This window comes from Delphinus delphis, chromosome X (assembly GCF_949987515.2).
Source record: "Delphinus delphis chromosome X, mDelDel1.2, whole genome shotgun sequence".
Lineage (NCBI taxonomy): Eukaryota > Metazoa > Chordata > Mammalia > Artiodactyla > Delphinidae > Delphinus > Delphinus delphis.
The window spans coordinates 112,364,557-112,389,656 of NC_082704.1; the positions used below are offsets into that span (position 1 = coordinate 112,364,557).

The 25,100-nt window shown below is 45.3% G+C and overlaps 1 protein-coding gene across 1 annotated transcript in view; it reads right to left on the bottom strand.

Moving 5' to 3' along the window:
- The window catches only part of REPS2 (RALBP1 associated Eps domain containing 2), a 162,357-nt gene that overhangs the window by 116,914 nt on the left and 20,343 nt on the right, over positions 1 to 25,100 (bottom strand). Inside the window, exons 4-5 of the mRNA XM_060002900.1 lie at positions 20,887 to 20,984; positions 1,908 to 2,046 (exon numbers count right to left, since the gene is read on the bottom strand). Of these exons, the coding sequence (XP_059858883.1) occupies positions 1,908 to 2,046; positions 20,887 to 20,984 (237 nt within the window). The remainder of the gene's footprint in view (positions 1 to 1,907; positions 2,047 to 20,886; positions 20,985 to 25,100) is intronic.

The window sequence follows — 25,100 nt, forward strand, 5'->3', positions numbered from 1 at the left end:
TCCTAGGTATATATCCAAGAGAAATAAAAACATACATCTACACAAAAACTTGTACACAAACGTTCACAGCAGCATTATTCTTAACAGCCAAAACAACCCAAAAGTCAATCAACTGATGAACAGATAAATAAAATGGGGTCTATCCATACAATGGAATGATATTCGTCCATAAAAAGGAACGAAGCTCTGGTACATACCGCAACATGGATGAACCTTAAAAACATTATGCTAAGTGAAAGAGGTCAGACACCAAAAAACACTTATTATGCAATTTCATTTATATGAACAGCCCAGAACAGGCAACTCTATATAGAGAGAAAGTAGTTTAACGGTAACCTAGGGCTTGGGGGTGGGGAGAGCAGGAATGGGGAATAAATGCTAATAAGTTGGTAGTTTATTGGGGGGAGGTGCTCTAAATCTAGATTGTGACTATACTACACTAAAATCATTGAATTGTATACTTTAAATGGGTGAATTTAGAGTATGTAAATTACATCTAAATAAAGATGCTTTCTAAAAAGGGACATCAACTAATTGCAATGTATGAACCTCTCCTGACCTTGATCAAACTAAACTTTTTTAAAAGGCATTTGTGAGACAATTGGGGAAGTCTGAACAAGACTTGATATTAAGTAATTTCCGGGGGTTTTTTTAATGTGCTAATGAGTTGTGGTTATGTTTTTAAAAGAGGCCTTATCTTTACAGATACATCCTGAAATATTTTCAAATGAAATAGTCTGGTAATTGCTTCAAAACCGTCTAGGCTGAGAGAGGGTATAAATAAAACCAAATTGTGAGAGCTGACTGATAGGTACATAGGAGTTTGTTATACTAGCCACTTCAGTTGTGTCTGTATTTGAAATTCTGCAAAATGAAAAGGTTAAAAGAAAATAAAAACATTCCTAACAGCTACCTATTTGTATTTGGTTAAATATCTGCATACATTGTGAAAAAACTCACTTAAGCAGTGGGTAAAGTTAGCAAGTGGTCAATAAATGCAATCTGGGTTTCTGCTTTTTTTTAAAATCACGTTGTCAATGTTAATTTTTTGTATCTACAATATTCTGCCTTCAAATAAAGCCATTACCACCAACCAGAAAATGATATCTGCGTTTATACAGGTACATTTCAACTACGCACCTTATTTCACGAGAGAAAATTAATCTTAGTCCACACTGCGATATGTCAGGTTACAATTATCAAGCACATATTGTTATTCTTCACAATTGAAATATAAAAAGGAAGTTTTATGAATTTGTCTTCCAGACTCTACTATTTCACTGTTTGTTTAGTCTTCAGCCGGGTGAAATGTAGGCACGTGGGAATTAAATCAGTTCCTCTCAGCTTGAATTTTGCATGAGAATTCAATAGGAATATGTATTTCTGAAGATAACCCAGAAGAACTAACATGTGGACATAAAAATGCTGGCCAATTTTCCTCCCATATTTTCTCTCAGAAAAACCAGAGGAGAAAGACTGCAGCCAAAGAAAACGAACATGAACTTGAACTCTAAGGTGTATATAACATAAGGAGACCTGTGACAGCAACTCTTTGGGAGGCTACACTATGTCCTTGCTGTAACACCAACATAGTGAGTATGCAATTAAAGGTGCGGCACTAATTTCAGGAACTGCTCCAGCTAATAAGGCACAGGATCTGAACCAGGATGCTCCAAATTCCCATTTAACCCCCCTTTGAAACGGAAACATAACTTTCCCAATATCACTGCCAAGTGTTTTTCTGCATGGTTTATAATTGATGAGACATTCAACCTCAGAGAAAAACAAACTAAAATCATAGAAGGTTGTTGTACTCATTTTGTGTGGACTATTTCTCAAGATGGGCGCTGTTATTTATGTGAGACAGTGAGCTGGGACCCGTGTTCTCACCCACCAGACTTTGTTACCTGAAATGAAGGAACTCGGATCAGGCTGAAGGGACCGGAACTGGTTGACATAATACTCGCGCTGCTCTTCCGTTATCCTCCACGGTTCATCTGGGTAACTACTGTTGTTATCCTGCAGTTCTCTCTCCACTGAAAAGGACTTTAAAAAGAAATCAATAAGCAGATGCTCACAGAATCTGTCTTTTGTGAAACAAAGTAGAAATATTAAACCCAAGCATTATAATTTTTTTTCCTCAAGGGAATGAATTTAAACACCTTGTGAGTAGAATTTAATGGGAATGTAAACTTCTGAAGGTCAGACATCATGCTTCATACCTTTCTTTTGTATTTCCCAAAGTTGTTAACAGGTCTGAGCATGAAATATTGAACACTTGGGTGAGTGACAAAAGATTTTCCAATGTGATGAAGGGGAAAAAAATACAATTGTTCTTTTCTTCAAATATTCACCACATTTTGATCCGTTCAAATTAGTTGAGTAAATAGTAAGATAATCTAGATTCTTTTTAAACCATTTTTTAAAAATCTAGAACAGCTATAACCACACCATCTTTCTTTCTGAGGCATTCCCGTTGTATAAATCTGGGAATCAAAAGCTCCGAATCAAGTCCCACGTCCCCAGGTCCCACCTGAGTGGCAAGTCAGGATCACCAAACCTCTCCTTCCACATCTGTGAACTGGGGGTTCTACTTAGTAATAGAGCTGAGTGCAAAGATGGGCTGTCATGGTACCACAACAAACAGGGTAACAAGGGGTGCATCCGACCTGCCACTAGGGGGCATGCAAGCCAAATTTGAGATTTTAAGGATACAGAGAACCAAAGTAGTAGTGCAGGAGAAAAGAGCTCTGCTAAGCAATGGGGAAAGAAGCAAAAATGGTGATTCTGGAAGGAGCAGCACAGGGCTTTGTTGCATCCCTCCCATCTACCCTAAGGCTAAGGTGCTACTTGCCAAGGGCCACCTTCATGGAACTAAAAGGTAAACACAAGGAGGGTGAGCCTTTAAGACAAAAGGAGACTAGGAAAGAAGGAGAGAGGTATTACTACTAATACCCATCAAGGTGCCTGCTTCTGAATGAACACACTACCAAGGAATTAATCATTAGGAGGGTATTCTACTCACTATCCCCAGAAAAGACAGCAGACCGTCTCTGCTCCCTGCCTCAACCTCCACAACAAACACACACCACATTCTGGAAGTAACTCTTCCCTGGAACACTTGGCTCTCCTCTGATGCCATTCAGAGAAGAAACAACTCTGTAAAAAGTTTGAGCTGTGATATGACCTCGAGATGCCATCTTTGAAGTTTGCATACTAGATGAGTTTCCACTAAATCTAAATCAAACCGTTTTTAAATGCCCTGAAAGTCACTATCCAGTAGTTAATGCCTTAAATTCATAGAGTGTTTTGAAATTTACAAAGCATTTCATACACCCCTATCTCACCTGACCACCTCAAACATTTGAGAGGTAGACACAGCAGGTATTAGTATCCTTTTCCCAGATGAGGAAACCAAGGCTCAGAGAGCTTAAGGGACATGCCCATATCCTTCACTGAACCCCTGCAGTCAGCAAATACGTGTCCACTTTTTTTTAATCTGTTGCCAAAATCTCCATGCTAGGTATTGGCTGCTGCATTCCCTGGCGCTGACATGGAAGCTTCTACTCCCCTAAAATGCACTCTCCTTCCCACCTGGAACCAAAGCTGCCATACCCAGTCATTGCTGGTAGTGTCATCCCATAACCATCTGCTCACCCTATTTCCTCTCCCATATTATTTGACCCCTGAGTGGCATCAGTGGTCTCTTAGCAGGTCTCAAGTCTAATCTGACAGCAGGAATCGGAAATGGACAGGAGAAAGTGACCGATTCCTCTGCTTAAAAGCTTTCAGGATGACCTATTGCCCAATAAAACAAATCCCCCTCCTCCACCTGGCTTTTAGGGCCCTTATAATCCAGCCTCCTCCTTGGTCACTCATATCAGGCTTCTGATAGCCCACATGCTCTCTCCTCATGGGTCAGGTTTGCATATTCTCCCCAGACCACCCTTCCTCTGATCCCAGCCCCCCCAAATCCTACCCATCTGGGCTTCCCTGGTAGTGCAGTGGTTGAGAATCTGCCTGCTAATCCAGGGGACACGGGTTCGAGCCCTGGTCTGGGAGGATCCCACATGCCGTGGAGCAACTAGGCCCATAAGCCACAACTACTGAGCCTGAGCGTCTGGAGCCTGTGCTCCACAACAAGAGAGGCCGCGATAGTGAGAGGCCCGCGCACAGCAATGAAGAGTGGCCCCCGCTTGCCACAACTAGAGAAAGCCCTCGCACAGAAACGAAGACCCAACACAGCCAAAAATAAAATTAATTAATTAAAAAAAAAATCCTACCCATCCTCAAGTCCCATGGCCCCAAAGGACTCTCTGACGTACCTGCCAGGCCCACAGCCACTGCAGAGGCGCTACCTGACCCCAACCCCCAGCTCAGCTTGGCTACGAAGATGGGTCTGGAACCACATGTGCACAGCATGGCCCACCTCATGCCCGGTCTCCCCCAGCTGAGTCCAAGTAAGTGTGGGTGGGCTCACAGTTGCTGGCCTCTGGGATGCTCTGGCACAGAAAGCTTTTCTCTAGCGAGGACAAGCTGTGCCAGATGCTCATTCTTGTGGATGTGGATAAAAAGTAGAAAGATCAACAAGCAGAGAAAGCAGACCCTGAGCAGATGCACAGCAGGGCGGGGGTGCCAAGCAAAGGCCAACTGGGACTTAAAGTCACAAGGGAGCAAGAAGTGAGCACAAGCAGAATCTGTGAGGAGTGCAAGTACTAGAAAGAGTCCGGGGTGAGGGTGGCTGCTGGCAGCCAAAAGGCAAATGGACAGTGAAGCAAACTCAGCTAGTCTGTTCATGGCGGAACAAACATGAATAACCAAGAACTCCCATTCCTAGGGACCACTGGGCCAATCCTCGTCTCTCATTTCTTGGATTCCCATGAGAACCCCAACCCCTTCCTCCTTCTCAAGAAAACTTAAGAGCTGACAAGGAGAATTCCTGCTCCTTAAAACCAAAAGTGCCAGGGCTTCCCTGGTAGCGCAGTAGTTAAGAATCTGCCTGCCAACGCAGGGGACGCGGGTTTGAGCCCTGGTCCGGGAAGATCCCATATGCCGCGGAGCAACTAAGCCCGTATGCCACAACTACTGAGCCTGCGCTCTAGAGCCTGCGAGCCACAACTACTGAGCCCACGTGCCACAACTACTGAAGCCCGCACACCTAGAGTCCGTGCTCCGCAACACGAGAAGCCACTGCAGTGAGAAGCCTGCACACCACAACAAAGACTAGCCTCCACTCGCCGCAACTAGAGAAAGCCCGCGCGCAACGACAAAGACCCAACGCAGTCAAAAAAAAAAAAAAAAAAGTGCCTTCCAACAATGAGAGAGGGCATGTGAACACCAGGCAACCCGTACCTGGTGTGGCCCTTCTACCAGCCTGCCCGAAACATCTTAACCTACCCCCATCTCTTTCCCCTTGCTTCTCACTGCATGTTTTGAATTGATTTGATAAATCAAGTGATTTGAGCATCTTAGAAAATATGAATCCTTATTATAAGTATGCTAAGTATCACACAGTTTGAACATTTAAAGTGCTGTTTGTTAAATATCTTCATTCAGGTTTCGAGCTGGAGGGCGAGAACCATATCATCTTAGCCTTCATTCTGCACATAGCCCCTAGCAGGCTCAGCACAGACACTACAGAAGTCGGGTGGGGGCCACTTATTGACGGGCTCTAACAACTTCAGGGGTATGTCTTATGTTGAAAGAGATGCAAAAACACTACTCTATGCTGTGTGTAATGAAAGAAAGCCCATGAGTCCATTTCATATTTTATTTTATTTTTTTAAAGAATAACTTGATTTTTTTAAATATTTATTTATTTGGTTGCACCAGGTCTTAGTTGCGGCAGCAGGCTCCTTAGTTGCGGCATGCATGTGGGATCCAGTGGGATGGAACCCAGGCCCCCTGCACTGGGAGCGCAGAGTCTTATCGACTGCACCACCAGGGAAGTCCCCATTTCATATTTTAAAGTTTGAGATCTATCAACAGACGTCCCTGTCGGTCCCATGGTCTGATCTCTATGGAGAGGTTTCATGTTCCTTATTCATTAAGTGAGTGATTTCAGAGACAGGTAGAAGGGGCGGATCACATTCCACGTTCCCTGAAGCCGAAATATTCCAAAAGAAAGCTAATCTATACTACAAGAAGCCAAATGATGTGAACTTTGCTGCAGAAACACTGACCTGCTCATTCATTCATTCACAGACACTTATTCAACATCACCAACATCCCAGACACTAGTCACTAGGGATACTCTCTGATGGTCAAACACATTCTTTTTCCCAGGAAGCCTAGAGTCCAGTGAGGGAGAAAGACGGGCAGTCGCAAAACAGTGAGGTGTGAGCTGTGGTGAGACAGGGAACTCTGGAGCTCCGCGGCTGGGAGTCGTTCCACCGACCGCCCGCATCCGTATCACCTGGGGACTCGTCAGAAATACAGAAGCCCAGGCCCTACGCCACACCTAGTGAATCATCAATTCTGGGAGTGAGGCTCAGGCATCTGCGATTTAACAGGCACTCTAGATGATACAAAGCACACTCAAGTCTGAGAAGCAGTGCTACAAAACATGCAGGGCAAGGCAAGGAAAAGGAACAGCATTTGCAAAGACACCTTAAAATGCCAGAAAATAGCCATCTCCTAAAAGTAGCTTGGTTGAGCTACATACAGATAGAATGGGCTGACAGTGCAGAGGAGATGCAAGTGGAGTTGCCTCAAGACGGTCCAGACCAGCGGTCCTCAACCTTTTTGGCACAGGGACCAGTTTCGTGGAAGACAATTTTTCCACGGACCAGGGGCGTGGGGCGGGGAGAGGATGGTTCAGGCGGTAATGCGAGCGATGGGGCGCGGTGGGGAGCGGCAGATGAAGCTTTGCTCCCTCGCCCGCCACTTACCTCCTGCTGTGCGGCCCGGTTCCTAACAGGCCTCGGACCACTACCGGTCCACAGCTCAAGGGTTGGAGACCCCTGGTCCAGACCATGAAGGTTCAGGTGCACCAGGTTAAGGGCTTTAAAGTGTATCTAGAACACAATCGGGAGCCACAGATAAGTATGACACAGGCCAATGAAATAACCAGATTTGAGCTGCAGAAAGATCACTTCAGTGAGGAGAATGGAAGGGAAGACTAAAGGTCGGAAGACCAATTAAGGCCATATCGGCAACCCCGGCCAGAGGTCAAGGTGGCCCAGAGGTAGGGAGGGCTATGAGGGGAGTAAGAGAAAAAAGCCATAGGGCCCCCACCAGATGAAGGCCCATTCCAGCAGCGGGATGGCGGCTTGAGACCTCTCTGGCAGCAGCTAGGGGGCCATCTCCTCCAAATGAACCCATAAGGCAACCGTAACCAAGACCTGAAATCAGTCACCTAAGAGAGAATGTCTAATTGCAAAGACTGGAGGCGCTGAGCAATGGGGGCGGGGGAACGATGGAGCCTTGGACTTCCGAGGAGAAGCCGGAACCAGGAAGAGACCCACCTCCGTGTGCACCCAACAGGAGCCCCAGTTCCACTCCAGCTGTAGTGATTTGCTTGGCTGGGTGGAGATTTTTGCTACTTGGTGCCAATTTTGAGCTCTACCAGCGTTTTTAAGAAAATATAAAAGGAGGGAGAGAGAGAGAGAACAAGAGAGACAGAGAATCTTCCGCATCTGTGTGCTTAAGCCTCATACATATGGTTCATTATACAGTTTCTCTAGACACAGGAGAATTAGATTTGCTTATATTTAAAACATTCAAACCCTTGGTTTTGTTTCAAGTGAAATGCAAATATCTGGCACTGCAACTTGTTATCTCTGGGGAATACAGGCTGTTTATAATGAAAGAGACTTCAAAAGACTCATTAAAAAGTAATACTATTGGGCTTCCCTGGTGGCGCAGTGGTTGAGAGTCCACCTGCTGATGCATGGGACACGGGTTCGTGCCCCGGTCTGGGAAGATCCCACATGCCGCGGAGCGGCTGGGCCCGTGAGCCACAGCCGCTGGGCCTGCGTGTCCGGAGCCTGTGCTCCGCAGCGGGAGAGCCCACAACAGTGAGAGGCCCACGTACCGCAAAAAAAAAAAAAAAAAAAAAAAAAGTAATACTATTAATAAAATCCCAAAAGGTGACATTTACCCCTGAAGTATCTTAACATCAAACATAGATGAAAAGTATGAATTGCAAGGAAGCACTACTGTCAGGGAGAACTTAAGAAGGGGGTGTGTATTGTTCCAACCACAGGACATTTCTGTTTAGAATATAACCCCACCCTGGAGGCCTCCTGTCAATGCTGCCTTAGAGTCCAGCCACTTCACCTGAGGGTGCGATGATCTTTGTTAGAACAACATCCTTTTGGTGCCTTAGCAAATAAACTGTCTGGGGGAGGAAAACCTCCTAGCAAGCCCACAGTGACTCTGTGAGGACACCTCCCCTGCCAACGACCTTTTGGAAATAAGAACACCATACTGCGACCACTGATCAGAGCATGATCTCATGAGCAAAGAGTGAGAAGACTCAACCACCCTAAAGGGGAAGACTGGCTCACAGGCTGGTAAGACTAGACCACAGCCCACGTGACAATTAAGCTGCCTACAGAAAGATCCGGGGATTGATCCGTCATGGGGCAGAGAAAAAAGAAGAGTCAGGGAAGCAGCAAACGATAGCCGTGCTTCTATGTGCGGTTATGGTGGCTGTCCTCTGACCACTCACGCCCTACATGCCTGGTGTACGGGTGTCACCGAGTGGCTGCCCAGCCAGTAATGACATTTTCCAGCCCTTCCTGCAATTAGCCACAGCCATGCAACTGAGTTTTAGCCAATGCAGTGGGAGCGCAAGTGACCTGCACCACTGCCAGGCAGGCCTAGCACCCCGTGGTCCTCCTCTACGCTTGTCCCCATCAGCCCACTGAGAAGGGGCGGCACAGCCACAGGACAGAAGCAGCCTGTCAGCTGAATCGCCATGTGGGGGAAAGCTGCCTGCCAATCTGTGAGATGAGTGAGAAGCAGACCTGCTGTGGGAAGTCATTAAAATGCGGGGCGTATTTGTTAGAGCGGCTGTTACTCCAACCAACCTACCCTTCAAGCGAGGCCCAAAGGAAAGGCACACCTGCCTAGCGCCAACAGCACAGCCACTCCTGCATTGAAGACGAAGCATGAAGCCATCTTCCTTTTGTAATCTGACCACCTAAAGACCTGAGACCGCTCTGAGCCCAAAAAGCTTTCTAATTTGATTGTTCACGAAGACTGTCTTCAGGGACAGCATGTGGATGCATCTTTACAGCCGTCTTTCTATGCTTGGTTAATATGAGTTTGATAGGAGATTCTCAGGGAGGAAGTACAGAGTAAAGAGAAAAGACGGTTGTGGTAAAACTGGGAAAAACTGGGAAATGGGGAATGAAGAAAGGAGCTAAAGAAGGAGGTGGAGCTCTGCGATTTTGTTTTTCACATTCGACTGTTCCGTATCATACTCTATAGCCTCATTTATACTGTTTCCCACCTCACTCTCATTCTAATGTTAAGGCCCATGAGGACAGGAAATTTTGTCTATTCTGGTAACAGCTATACCTCAGAGCCTAGAAAAGTGCCTATCACATGGGAAACACTCAAAAGATGTTCGGCGAATAAGTGAACAAATAAAATAAACAAATGATGGGACAAGCTGTCAATTCTGACTCATAGACAGAATGGTTAACCTGAGCCCTCCTATAATGACTGGAGCTGAAGTTTAGATGCACTTACCAAACAACTGTCACCCAAGAGTGTAAAGGCTGGGCCCTCTCCCTTACCTATGAAATCAGAGGGGGAAGAAAACTTTTTTTTTCTTTTTCTTTTAAAATACTATAGATTCGCTGGAAGTTGCAATAAATAACTTCTGTTTTTACCTGTAGCAAAGTTAGTTACAATTAAATACTAACAAAGCAATTCAACTTTATCAGTTTCTTCGTGGAAATAAATTTACAAAGATGCCTTTAATCACATACTGCCAAACTTACTTAGGGATCTAATCTCAACAGCTTAGAAGGCTGAAGCCCAGACTATAGGAATCTCTGAGTCTAATGAGCAACGCACAGTTGCTGCTTATTATGATAAACTAAATTTTTTAGATGATCACCACAGACATCAGAGAATGTCAGATAACATGTATTCATTACGTGCCAGACACTGTAAGCACCTAATACACAAGATCTACTTTCATCTTCACAACAACCCTGCAAAGTAGGTCCCATTAGTCCCATTTTGCAGAACAGGAAACTGAGGATAAGGAAAGGGAAGTGACTTACCAAGACCACACACCTAGTAAATGGTAGAGTCAGAACATGAACGGAGTCCAGAGTGTATACTCACTCAGCGAGCTCTGTGGTTCCCCCCTCTTAACCATCCATCCATCCTTTAGCCATGCACCATTTCCTTTTAAGAACTAACCTCACTGTAATGCCTAAAATACTGCCGCAATTCTGCAGATTGAGGATCTGAGTTGAGGATACAAATATCCTATACTTCCACTTCCCCCTCCATTACCTAGTTTAGTTGTAGATTTGGGCCAGTGAACTATTAAATCATACAGACAGAGCACCATCTTATTTCTCACATAACTTTTGCTTATAAGCATCTGGCATGTTTTCGCATCAGGAAAGAACCCTGTAGAGAGCCATACAATACAGATATTAAATCACTGCGCTGTTATTTTAGTATGTGGCACTAACACTATTTTGATTAACAAAAGAAATGCTTATGAGTAATCACTGTCTCCAATTCTTCCACCGGGAGCCAAGATCTCCTGCTCAGAAGGGCATTTTTCCTTTTCGATTGTCAGGATTTTGCTCTCCGCTTAGAGGGGAAGAACAGGAGAAAGCAAGAAATCAGCAGTAAGAAGAGCCTTGGATGAGGTTGAGGGCTTCCGGTGCTATTACACTAACGTGCCAGCCCCATCCTTGCTGATGAGGTCAAGGCTGCCTGTCTCTTCCCCACTGTCGTCCCCTTAACACTCAAGGCAGCCTGAGGTCAGATGGGAAACAGATGCACCAAGAACTCAGGCTGAATCCACGGAATGCTTTAGAGAGTGAGGCTACAGACTGAAGGTGCAACAAGAGTGCAGGTTCTGGGGCTTCCCTGGTGGCGCAGTGGCTGAGAGTCCGCCTGCCGATGCAGGGGACACGGGTTCGTGCCCCGGTCCGGGAGGATCCCACATGCCGCAGAGCGGGTGGGCCCGTGAGCCGTGGCCGCTGAGCCTGTGTGTCCAGAGCCTGTGCTCCGTGACGGGAGAGGCCACAACAGTGAGAGGCCCGCGTACCACAAAAAAAAAAAAAAAAAGAGTACAGGTTCTGGAGGCAGACAGGTTTGGGTTCAAATCTGGGATGGTCACTTACTCACCATGAGACCTGGGTCACTTACTTCACTTCTGAGCCAACAGTTCCCCACCTACCTCTCCAGCCTCACCTCCCCACGACTCCAGGCTCCAGCCACGCCAGCCCTCTTCCAGTACTCCATGCTACACGGGGCACAAGGGCTCACTAGACACGGGCTCCACCCCCTCTTAGCATAACGCCCTGCACTGCAGACAACGGCTACATAAAAACTACACCTTCTGAACACCTCTGCTGTTAGAATGCCACATTGGAGTCAGGTTCCACTAAACACGCCCACGGAAGACAGATGAAGAACCGAGTCGCACGGTGAAAGAGGCAGGGAACACAGCGTTCACTCTGTCAGCCTTGGTCATGCAGGTGGGGCACCGGGGTGAAAGCTAGGGCAGCAGTTGCCCCATTCCACAGCTCTGCTCGCGGCAGAGGCGAGGCTTCCTTAGCTACCAGTTCTGCTGTGGGGTTTAGGAATTGTTCCTGCAATCTCAGAACACAGTCTGAATTTTCAGTCCTTCCAAAGAGTCGGCAGGCTCTCCACACCCCTTATTATAAATCCCTATTTGCTTCAGCTAGTCAGAGTAGATTCTGGTGTCAACAGTGAAGCATGCCCTTTGTCCAGACTTTTCCTGGGGTGTGAGACACCCCTCTCCTCACCTCCCAGCACCATCCCTCCAAGTCCTCCTTCACAGCTTAGCCCAGCATCACTTCTTCAGGGAAGCCTCCCTTCACTTTCCAGCCCCAGGGCCGATTTCTCTGTTATATGCTATCCAACTGCTCTCTTGCCTTCAGGGCAATTGTCAGTTTTCCATTATACATGCAGAGGCAGGATCATGCGATTCCCATCCATCTCCCCCGCTCAACTGCTCCTCGACAGCAGGGACCATGTTTGTCATCCTCAGGGCATGCTGGCATGGCTGCTGACCCACAGAGACCGCTTAGTAAGTACTTCCCAATGGATGAGTCGAGGACACAATCTGGCAGGCAGTCCACCCTGCAATCAAGACTGCTGGGAGGACGAAAGGGCACAGACTAGTGAAGAGGCCGGCACAGCACGGGGCCCGGAGAAGCACTCTGTCGGCAGTGCCTCTTGCTGGACAGATGATGGGGAGCATGACATCGCCTGCTGCCCTGAGATCGGGGGACACTGATGCGCTTAGGGGTAAAATGGTGCCCCTGTAAGGGAGCCTTTCCTGTTCACACCACACTATCTACTGAGACCAAAGGGTCCTAGGAAACAAACACCACACTCCCTTCCAGCTTTACAAAGTACTCTCTGACACCAGGAGTTCAACTGGGTGTTTTCAGTTATATCCAAGAGGCTAATTCAGAGGCACCTTGTCTACCAAATCAGTGCGGGCCCTAGCTACTAGCAGGAAAGTTCTGGACACCATAAGCCTTTAATGAAATGCTCACAGCTGGGGTGGAAAAGCAACACTGATCCCACAAATAAAATGTGCTTATTTGCTTTCATCTAACCAACCTGTCTAACCCCATGGATGCTAGAATCCTAATGTGTACCAACCTACCATTCTTACGTTCCCCACCGCCTCTAAGCATGGATTCTGAAAGGCCTTAAGGCGGCACCCCAATCAGTCATGATATTTACTGAATCAATATCTTTGTCCCATAAACATCCTTCAATCTCTATCACAGGCACCCTCCTCTTATATCCTAGAGTCACATTTCTTTCAACGATCCAGTATCTCTTCACTATTCTCATCTCATAACACAGAACATTTTTGCCTTTCATGTAGAAGTGTCGCCCAGTGAAGAAACCAGGTGACTGCCATCACTTTAATCATTAAGAAGTGTGGGTACATGGGGAGCACCTGGGGAATACCATAAGCGACAGCTACAAAAGATTTAGGCTGAGAAAAGCAAATTTCAGTATCATTCAATAAAACGTTTCAAAAATAAGGGATAGAAAATCTGAAAAAGAATAATAAGTAGATGAAGGAAATAAGTAGGAAAAAGAGGCTGGATGCTATGAAAAATAGGACCTCTTTGTGGTAATAACAGTGACCACTGGGATATCTGTGTGTTCTAGGTAGATTTGGGGAAGTAGAACACATCAACCTTTCACCCCTTAGGAGATGACCAAACTCCATCTAGGGTTTCAAATCAAATAGGGAGTAAATCTGGTAAAACAAGATGTCAAACCGAGAGCAAGTCACGTGCATTCCGATAAATTTTATCAAACCAGTTCTTCCTGTTACACACAAAGGCAAACACACATATACCCTCTCCCTCCCTCCCTGCTGTCCCTCCGTCCCTCCTCCTCCTCCCCCCTTTCCCCTCACCCTTCCATTTCAGTCAGAGGAAGAGAATTTAGTTGTCTGAGCAATGCTGAGAGGTACACGTACACACACACACACACACACACACACACACACACTGTGGTGACTTTTACCATCCCTAAAACAGAAAATTTTCCCAGCCCTAATCTCTAGCCATAAGCTAATTCAACTTTATTGCCATAAAGGTAGAAACAAGAAATCAGTGCCAGTGGGCCTGGGGCACTCCAGAACCAAAAAGAAGTGGGGTCCCTAACCTCCTCTAAGGGCATCAGGGGCCCAGGACCTCCTCTCGACCACACAAAAGAAGTGCTAATTAAAACTACACCAAGATTTCATTTTTCACCTATCAGATTGGCCAAGATCCCTAAGTTGCTTAGCACACTGCGTTTGCATGGGTATGAGAAAATACACTTTCACACATTTGTTAGTAAGTGTGTAAATGGCCACCGCCTCCAATTTGAAAATCTCTACCAAAAATTTAAAATGTGTAGCCATTTCACCCAACTATTCCATTTCTAGGAACTATTCCTACATATATACAAACACTGTGATTGCAAGTTCTAGCTATTGATCAGAGGGGACTGGTTACATGATTTCTGGCAGATGTACACAAGGAACTACTATGCATTCGATAAAACCAAAAAGATGAGGACATACTCTATGTACTCTTACAGACTGTTATTAAAGCTTATTGATAAGTAAAAAAATGCAAAGTGCACAACAGATGTGTAGTACGCTACCACACATGTAAAAAAGTGGAACTATATATTTTGCATATATTATATATAATTACATATAAGAATACCTATATTCACTTGCATATGCATAAAATAATCCTCTAATGATACAAAAGAAATGGGTCATGTCAAGTGCCTTGGGATGGGGAACTGGATGGCTGGGAGAAAGAGTGGGAAGGATACTTTTCTCTCTGTACTCTTTTGTATCTTTTGAATTTTTTACATTTTTAAAAAATTTTTAATTGCTCTGAAGAACAAGAGTATTTGAAAGCTCACAGCCCATGATCCAATAAAATAACAGCATGGTGTTTACTGCAGAATCTGAAACAAGCAACCAAAATCTTCGGGCGCTTTGGCTGCCGCCTAGTGAGGAGGGAGATCATCGCTAGGCGGTGTTTGGGCTCCAGCCACTCGGGAGAACGGCACGTGGTCGGCCTGCAACCTGAGGACTAGTGGAAGTGGCCCGGTGCTGGAGGAGACGCGGGGAGCTTCACAGGGGGCAAAGTCAGAGCTCGCAGAAAAGGGGCGACGGGAAAGATTCCTAAGTAAGGGGGAAAGGCCTGAGGCCCTACTGAAAAAAAAAACCCAACCCACACACAGGCCAAATGATGCCTTGCTAGGGACATCCCAGACCCTGAAAGAGCCGCCACGGGCTGGCTACCTCCTGGATCATCCCCCTGGGCTGAGCATCAGGGAAGGGAACCACAGAGGCTGGGGCAGGACCTGGTGTGCCCTACTTGCTTCCTGCTTCTTTCTGCTCCAAACTCGGAGCACCAGCTCCCTTATGACTCAACTCTCAGCCACCTCACTTCATCCCACCCCAATCCTTCGCCACAATAATCTCTAGTTTCTAGTCTCCTTGTCCTCCTGGCATGCTGGTCCAGTCTACCTATAAAATAGCTTTCCCACCACAGAAAGTTCTCTCAGTGCAGTGTCAGCCTCCCAGAAAGACTGTTTCTCCCTGTTCCCATCAAAACTCTTAGAATGAACAATTCACTTGTGGTGACTATCAATTCTCTCCGGATTTATGCCAACACCACTCCAACAGAGCGTGGGGGTATTCATTTCTTTCACCACCCATGACACGGTCTTTGCTATTTAGATCCACACCAAAAGGACCAAAGGAGCAGACCGTACCCATCTCTGGCCATAAGTACCTATGGGGTAGGGTAGGGGGGCACGGCAAGAAATTGAGATTGACTGAGAATGAGGGGAAAAAGGAGACAACTAAGTTAAATACATGTTTTTCAAGTTGCAGACTTTTAGATTTATATAGTGGCTGGCTACCAATGTCTAACATCTCCTCCTATACCTGTTCATCAGAAAACTTTCACTGAAAACATAGCCAAACCCCCAATTAGAATGGCACGATGATAAAGTTCTCTAAATTCTGTTTGTCATTATTTTGTCTTTGAAATAAGAAGAGCACCAAGTATTGAGAATTTGCCCCCAAAAGACTGTTAAGTTCATCCTTCCATAAAGAGAAAAAAAAAATCACAGCATGTATGTTTTGGGTTTAAAAAGTAAGTGTGGAAAAAAAAAAAGTAAGTGTGTTTGGTTTAAAATAAAAGATATTTTTTAGTGGGATCTGGCTGGAAGGAAATTGCATTTCCCAAACCAGTCTCCCTAAAACCAGGTAAAGGTATACTGCATATATTAGATATATAAGAATACCTGTATTTGCTCATATACGCATAAAACATTCCCAGGATAATACAAAACAAACAGACCACACTGGCTGCCTTTGGGAAGGAAAACCAAGAAAGATCAGACGCCCATCCCTCCAGCTGATCCTCACGGATAAATGAGCAGACGAGCAATGAACTGCTTTTTAAGAATGAAAATACGTTAACCTCACACGTACAAGAAATATTAGAAAGTTCTCACACTTCGTGTTATCAATGGAGAAAAAGCATAGATGAATTGAGACAAAGGAGAAAACCCAGAAGATAAGACCGAGGCTGAAGAGTAAGGTTCCCATGCAGAGAACACTGACTGTGTGGGAAACACTGGGCAGCTGTGCGGGGCCTGCTGTGGCTACGGGGGTGCGCAGGGGCCCGACACCAGCGCCCCAAGAGCCGCGGGTGATCTGCTGGGAGCAGTGGGCAGAGAGGGACAGGCTTCAATCAAGGGGGCAGGAGGATCACATTCGTGTTTTTTAGGATGATTTTTGTCCAAGACGAGGATAACGGATTTGAAGAGGCCAGTGGTGGAAGCAGGAAGAAAGAGTCAGAGGCTGACAGATTAGATTAGGTGACAGAGGGCAGCATGAACTGAGGAAGTGCAGAGAAACAGACAATGGAGAGAGGTATTTAGAAAGTGATATGGCTAGTACTCAGTAGCCGATGGGCAGACGGGATGAGAGGGGCATCAGAAACAGCCAGCCGTGTACTGGCCCACGTGCCAGGGGCGTGGAGCCAGGGGCGGGAGGGTGAGAACTGCTTTTGTGGGAAAAGACATGTTTAAAGTGACAGTGGGGGGACTTCCCTGGTGGTCCAGTGGCTGAGACTCCATGCTCCCAATTCAGGGGGCCCATTTCAATCCCTGGTCGGAGAACTAGATCCCACATGCATGCCGCAATGAAGAGTTCGCATGCCGCAACTATCATTTAAAAAAAAAAAAAAAAAGGATCCCACATGCCACAACGAAGATTCCGCACGCGGCAACAAAGATCCCACGTGCTGCAACTAAGACCTGGGGCAGCCAAATAAATAAATAAATAAATATTTAAAAAACAAAAAAAAGTGACAGTGGGACATTCAAGTGAAGACATCTGGCAGGTGGTGAGATGTGGCCATCAGGCTCCATGTAGCTAAATAGTAACAGAGTGAGAACTAGACCCAGGGATCCCCAACACGCAAGGGGCAGGTGAAGGAGGGAAATTGAAATAAAAAGCTTAGGAAGAGGCAGTCACAGAAGCAGGAGACAAACCAGGAGAGGACAATGGGAGCAGGAGGGTCAATTCTAAACCCACGCCAGCAAAATCACAAACGACTACGTGACCTACGTGGTTAGGATCACTTGTGAACAGTAAACCACAAAATGACCTATCAACACACCACGACAGAGAAGCAGGGAAGATTATTTACCATTTCTTTACACACCACTGTCAACCACCCACCAACATAGGATGTGCTCAGTATCTGAAATTTCAAGGGGAAAAACATCCAACACCTGAACGAAAAAATCAAAAGTGCGAAAATACTAAGACTGTTCATTCCAATGGCTGGGACTGAATTCCACATAAGCACCTCTGAAATGCCAAGCCCATGAGCTGCAACACTGCTGACTCAGAGTCCCTAAAAGCCTTCCCCCGTTCCCAGAGGCCACCCCTCTTCCAATCAGGCAGGAAGGACTTGAATACAAGGCCACAGAGGAAGCTAGGACAGAGCGAGGCTGCCATCAGCCCAAGCGCATGGCAACATGGGGAATGAGTGACCCCAGCCCAGCCTGGCATCACACCCAATCCCTATTAATCCCCTACCACCAAAATCTTCCACTTTACATCCTCTCATCTACATGGCTAACTCAGGTTGGCATTTTGCTGTCTGGGACATGGAGTTCAACCAAACCAAGCTGAAAGGAGTAAGAAGGAAACCTAAGAACTGAAGAAAGAAAAACACATCAGCCATGAAAACCACAGACTGCTGTCCCGAAAAAGGCCCCTTGCTCTCATCTTAAACAGAAGGCAATGCTCCAAACAGGAGGGGGGACCTACACTGACACCAAACAAACATTAAGGGAATCAGACTGCTGCAGAGTATTACAATGGTCTGTTAAATCCATTCCAGCTCATTCGTGTTACAGAAAAGAGAAGGAACTTGCCCAAGGGCATGCAGAGTCTGCCTGGACCTGGGTGAGAACGTGTCTGGCTTTTCTGCACAATCCCATGAGTCCTTCTAATGGCCATTGGCTGCCAAATACTTCTATCCAGCCCCAGCTCTCCCCAGAGCTCCAGCCCCATATATCCTACCAACTCCTTGACACGTCCTCTTGGCTGTCTCTAAAGCTCAAATTCCAATATGCAACACCGATCTCATGATCTTGCCTCAATACTCCCAACACTAGCTTTTCATTCAGGGCTTCTAGGCTTAACAGATGACATCACCATCCATGCGGTTCCTGAGACAAAGGCCAGGAAATCGTGTCCAGTGTTTGAACTCTAGCCCTACCAGTTCCTAGCTGTGATCGAAGGCAAACTAAGTAAGGTCTTTATACTTCAGGTTTTGTCATCTGAAAAATGGGATAATGACAGGAATTACCTCATAAGATAGCTCTGAGCACTGCAAGAGAGGTGTGTATAAAGTGCTAAGCTCATAGAAAACATCTTTGTACGCACAGCTCCCTCTATCCTCTTGCCTGCTCTCCCCCGCCCCACCCCCCACCTGGTTAACATGGTTCAACGCTTTCCCTTTCAGCTGGAGTGTGACTCCCCTCTGCAAGCCTTCCTTGATCAGCCCCTGCCTGCCAAGGCCAGGACCTAACTTCCCACCGCCATTTTTCATCCTCAAACCACACTGTAATTTCCACTCACCACATATCATAATTATATATTTACTTTGTGATGGTCTGATCAATGGCCATCTCCTCCAAGAGTCTATAAGCTCCATGAGGGCAGGGACTGGATGTGTTATACCTCATTTTTGTATTCTCAACACAATACCTGGCACTTAATAGGTATTTAGTAAACATTAGTTGCTTGAAGCGCTCAAGAAGCACGTTTACCAGCAGAAAAACGGACCTAGAGATTAGAAGAGAAGTCCCAGGACACCAGTCCAAGTGAGAGCCCATGGCCATCTCAGCCAGGTGGCTACGCAGAAGGGGCCCAGTGAGCCCCATCCAACCACGGCGAGGTTCGGGATTTACTGCTTGTTTGACCGTCATTCTAACAGTTCAGGACGTGGTCTCCACAGCACTAGAACAGACTCTGTAGAAACATGCATGGCCACACCTCACAGATTTTTTACATGAATCCCAGTCCCTCCGATACCTTTCCTAATGTAACCATCACTCCACAGTGGGTGTGATTCTCATGTTTAAAAACACGTATTTTTGTACCACAGGACCTCTAAATGCAGCCAACTACTCCATCTGCGGCTCAGCTGAAGAAACAACTGTCTGTTCCAACTTGGGGGTAAAACTGAGCTCTATTGGACCTAGGTACCAATAAGGGAATTTCAGGAATATTTTTACTACACCCTATGTTTATTTATACAGCAACTCTAGAACCTAGCCTCCTTGTAACATGGGACTCTAATGTATATAGGAAAGTATTTGAAAGAGCAGGTTTTGACATTGGGCAGGCCTGGTTCGAATTCTGGCTCTGCCACTTACTAGTTATGAATGAAACCTTAGACCCATGACTTGACCTCTCTCGGCCAGTTACCTCATCTATACTAAGAGATACAACAATACCTAGATCTGATAGTTGGAGGAAGAATTATACACAAATACACAGCATATGGCTGAATTATCTACCACCTTTAAGAAAATTCTTTGTACACAGAGTTCTACCTCAGAAGTTAAGTTCTGTACCACGCCTAACACAGAGCCGCATCCCCAGAGGCTATAAAGTGAACACCTCAATCTCCCTTTGCCTTGTTTATTCTCTCCTAGAATACCAGCCCACTTCTTTATGGGACTATCTGACATCACCGGTCTACTGTGAGAAATCCCTGAGCATAAATGATCCTCCTTCCTAAGTTGGACAATTGAAATGTTATACAAACCACCCTACTTCCTCTTGTCTTTAGAATCAAACAGCCAATCCAGTTTTCTCAGGGTTTTTCTCATGCTGACATACACATACACCCTTTTTTGGGACTATGACTTCACCAGCATAGGACTCAGAAATACTACACAAGATAACAGTTGCAGACACGGGAAAAAATAAGAGCTCTTTATCCAAAGGAAACACTGGAGAAAGGGAAGCTGAAATTTGCTAAGTTGTGGTGTAGCCAGGAGAAACTGGGAGATCACTTGTGCTTCTGCCATATGGTATCGATTACAAACAGGAAACTAGTTGCTGCCACTTGTAAAATAACTGTTCTCCAAACAGCATTGAACTAGGCACTGAGAGAAAATACAGGCGAACCACCTCTGCCTTCCAACGCTTGCAGTATAACTGGAGGCACAAAACAAAATGGGCAATAGCAAACTATGCACTGAATAAGTAATATTAAAGAATAAGGCAGAGATAAGATAGGCTGTTTTGGAAAAAGTAGAGGCCTCCTGAAGGAGGTGCCTACTGATTAAGCAGATAAAGGTGGAAGGGCATTTTAGACATACCAAAGACTAAGAACCAGCCCGGATTAGTCTAGAGACACTGAGAAGGGGAGAAACACACACAGTAGAAACGATTTAGGAAAATACATAAGCAACAGAACAAGAAGTACAATATTTGCATTAGGGGGCAGTTTTATGTCCTGCTTACAAAAACAAAACAAACAAACAAACAAAAACAGGGCCATCAAGAAGCCATACCCCCGAAGTCTCCCACTGGCATAACCCCACAGCAGCGTCACTTACCCGGATAAGGGAAGCCTGATGCCGAAGGGGTTTGGCTCCTGGGCCCCCCAACGAGGGTCCCTCAGGCTGGACAAGGGGCTGTCTAGCTTCATAAGGAGCTGAAACAGCAGGAGGGAAAGTCAGCATGGTAGACAAAGATTCCACCCAAAAATTATGATTTCACACACAAATTGCTACAGTGTCTGCTTTTCAGGGAAGAATTAGCAAAAGAATTAGAGTTTACAGGGATAGGGCAACCTAAGACAAACAAACCTTGGTGCCCCTGGGTACAATTTAACTGAACAATCTAAAGACAGTCACCCAATTCATGATAAGGCAGGAAAATATTTATATCAGGTTAAGATTAGGAATAAATTAGAAAGGTGGAATGGTGTGAATCTAAACTGGGATAAAAAATAATGAGAGTAGTTAGAAAAGTGCCATGGGCTTCCCTGGTGGCGCAGTGGTTGAGAGTCCGCCTGCTGATGCAGGGGACACGGGTTCGTGCCCCGGTCCGGGAAGATCCCATGTGCCGCGGAGCGGCTGGGCCCGTGAGCCATGGCCGCTGAGCCTGCGCGTCCGGAGCCTGTGCTCTGCAACGGGAGAGGCCACAGCAGTGAGAGGCCCGCATACCGCAAAAAAAAAAAAAAGAAAAAAAAAAAGAAAGAAAGAAAAGTGCCATGTTTTAAGGGTTCAAATTCTAAATATAAGGTAAATTCTACATATACCCTGCTATTTAAAAGGCTTCCATTCATCATCCACACCCCCAAAGAAGAAAAGGAATATGCATTTTGAACATTAAGAATCAACACTGTCATTTATTTTGTTTTATTTTGTTAATACTTTTTTTAAAATTTATTTATTTGACTGTATTGGGTCTTCCTTGCTGCACGCAGGCTTTCTCTAGTCGCAGCGAGCGGGGGCTACTCTTCGTTGCGGTGCATGGGCTTCTCATTGTGGTGGCTTCTCTTGTTGAGGAGCACGGGCTCTACGCGCGTGGGCTTCAGTAGTTGTGGCACGTGGGCTCAGTAGTTGTGGCTCCTGGGCCCTAGAGTGCAGGCTCAGTAGTAGTGGCGCATGGGCTTAGTTGCTCCGCGGCATGTGGGATCTTCCCGGACCAAGGCTTGAACCCGTGTCCCCTGCATTGGCAGGCGGATTCTTAACCGCTGCGCCACTAGGGAAGCCCCTATTTTGTTTTATTTTTGAAAATAAATGCCACTGTTATCTTTTCCTTAACGGAAAGAATGTAAAACCAAGTAGAGAAAACTACAAAAAGGAATAAATGCATTTTATATTTATTATCTTATCACTTAATAACCAAACTAAAAATAATTTTGCTACCTTTAAGAAAAGGTTTTAAGCCACCAAAATGAATGCATTTTTTTCATTCCTTTTATTTCCAGAACACTTAATAACAACCTTGCCAATATGGTAGGAAAAGTTAAATGTAACCAGGTAGTATTCAGCTCCAACAGAAAGGAGAAATTATCACTTAAAATGAAACCATTTCTGATCTCTGTGGGTTAACAGTTCAGGTTTTTGGAAGTATATAAACAAGTAAAATGCCTTTTTTCTGTAGCTTCTTATAAATAAAATTAGGTAGAGACAGCAGAGCAGCCTATTATGGCATCACCTTCAGCGTACTTTGAACTTTTTAAAATAAAGAAGGTATAACAGCACGTTAAGAACAACAAACCACTCTTGGCTCACAACTGCTCTTTGTATTTCCTCCAAGGAACTGGAACACAGTATTATAACACATTAAATTACATTAAAACATCAAAATCACTGCCTGGCAAACCATGACATGGATTTCCTGACCCTGCTAAGAATGTATTAAAAATACAAAACCTGCAAAAGAAACATACACAGAGAACACACAGTCCAAATCTTAAATAAGCCTCACATGGTAAGCAGGTGCTGCCCTCAAAGAAGGATTTTTAAGATCATTCCATTTAGATGGAACATCAAATTTAACTCCTGTCAGGAGGCTTGAACCACAGCAAACTGTACCACGGCTGCGATACCAGTGGTCATGAGCTTCTCCTGGGAAGCTGACCTCACATGCCTCTGCCTCTGGCTCCCCTCAGAGGGAGGGAGCTTCTACTGCTCAGGAGGGACACGTGTGGAGGGAGGGCGCCTGGCCCATGGCTCCAGTCCCTCACCAACAAGGGTCTTCCTTCCCTTGGAAGAGACAAACACATCTTATCAATAAAGCCTGAACACTCAGCCGCATGGTGGGTCATTTTTGGAGAAGCCTGGCCTCAATGGCAAATTTTCTCTTCCTACTCCTGTGGGAAGCCTGAGTTGTCCACACCTGCCTGTGACTGGAAAGATGAGTGTCTAAAGCCCTCTGGTCGCAAATCTTAGACACGTGCTCCAATCAGCTCTACTGGTACCACAGCTGATATTCAGGCCACCATCAGTCTGACTCCTGCCTCGCTCCTCAACTAAAGCTGAACTCAGGAGGTAAAAAGGTAAAAGGTAAAAGGCTCATTGCCTCTACTCTCCTTCCTCCCAAATAAAGCCTGAAACATGCAACTCAATGCAAAATAAACAATTCTTAGATCCCCTTATAAGAGGCTGAATAAGGAACTAGAAGTACCACCTTTCTCCAAGGGGAGGAGTATAAAATGAACCCTAAAGATTTCATCACTCTGAGATTCGTGTCAAACTAGAACAGAGACCACAACTAACTGCCCCATAAAGACTCCCCATCTGCAGTCACCCAATGAATGATATCCAGAAGGTGACTTTCAAGAATACTTAAGAGCTTCAAAAATAAAACGGAGGCTTCCCTGGTGGCGCAGTGGTTGAGAGTCCACCTGCCAATGCAGGGGACACGGGTTCGTACCCTGGTCCGGGAAGATCCCACATGCCGCGGAGCGGCTGGGCCCGTGAGCCATGGCCGCTGAGCCTGCGCGTCCAGAGCCTGTGCTCCGCAGCGGGAGAGGCCACAACAGTGAGAGGCCTGCGTACCGCAAAATAAATAAATAAATAAATAAATATAAATAAAACGGGTGCCAGATTCTAGAGACACAAAAGGAAATATGAGGGAATATCTGAGCACCTACAATGTGCCACGAGTTATGCTAGGAACAGATGTTTATATAACATTCCTCGTTTCATCCACAGAGCAAACCTCTGAGGCAGAGATTATTCCATTTCACAGATAAGGGAAACTGAGGCTGAGAAAAGCAAAATACCCATAGTCACAGAGGCTAGAAATGGACAGAAATTAGAAATGTAGGCCCACTAAGTCTACCTTTAGGCCCAGGAGACGGACATCACAGCCCATGCTCTTAAGTGAGAAGATACCTAGAATTGATACATCAGAATAAGATGTATAGGAAAAAGTAGAACAGACATTGATTTTAAGATAAGACATTAGATATCAGAAGAAACAGGTTATAAGAGTCAAAAGTAGTTGCCTCTGCCTAGAAGGAACATACCTCAATGTAATAAAGCTCATATAAGACAAACGCACAGCTAACATCATACTCGATGGTGAAAAGCTGAAAGCATTTCCTCTAAGATCAGGAACAAGACAAGGATGCCCACTCTCACCACTTTTATTCAACATAGTTTTGGAAGTCCTAGCCATAGCAATCAGACAACAAAAAGAAATAAAAGAAATCCAAATTGGAAAGGAAAAAGTAAAACTGCCGCTGTTTGCAGATGACATGATACTATACAGAGAAAATCCTAAAGCTGCCACCAAAAAACTATTAGAGCACATTAGTGAATTCAGTAAAGTAGCAGGATACAAAATTAATATGAAGAAATCTGTTGCATATCTATACACTAACCAAGAAGTATCAGAAAGAGAAATTAAGGAAACAATCCCATTTACCATCACATCAAAAAGAATAAAATACCTAGGAATAAACCTACCTAAGGAGGCAAAAGACATGTACTCAGAAAACTATAAGACACTGATGAAAGAAAACGGAAGACGACACAAACAAACGGAAATATATACCATGTTCTTGCACTGGAAGAATCAATACTGTTAAAATGACTACACTACCCAAGGCAATCTACAAATTCAATGCAATCCCTATCAAATTACCAATGGATTTTTCACAGAACTAGAACAAATTTTTTTTTTAATTTGTATGGAAACAAAGACCCCGAACAGCCAAAACAATCTTGAGAAAAAAGAATGGAGCTGAAGGGCTTTCCTGGTGGCGCAGTGGTTAAGAATCTGCCTGCCAATGAAGGGGACATGGATT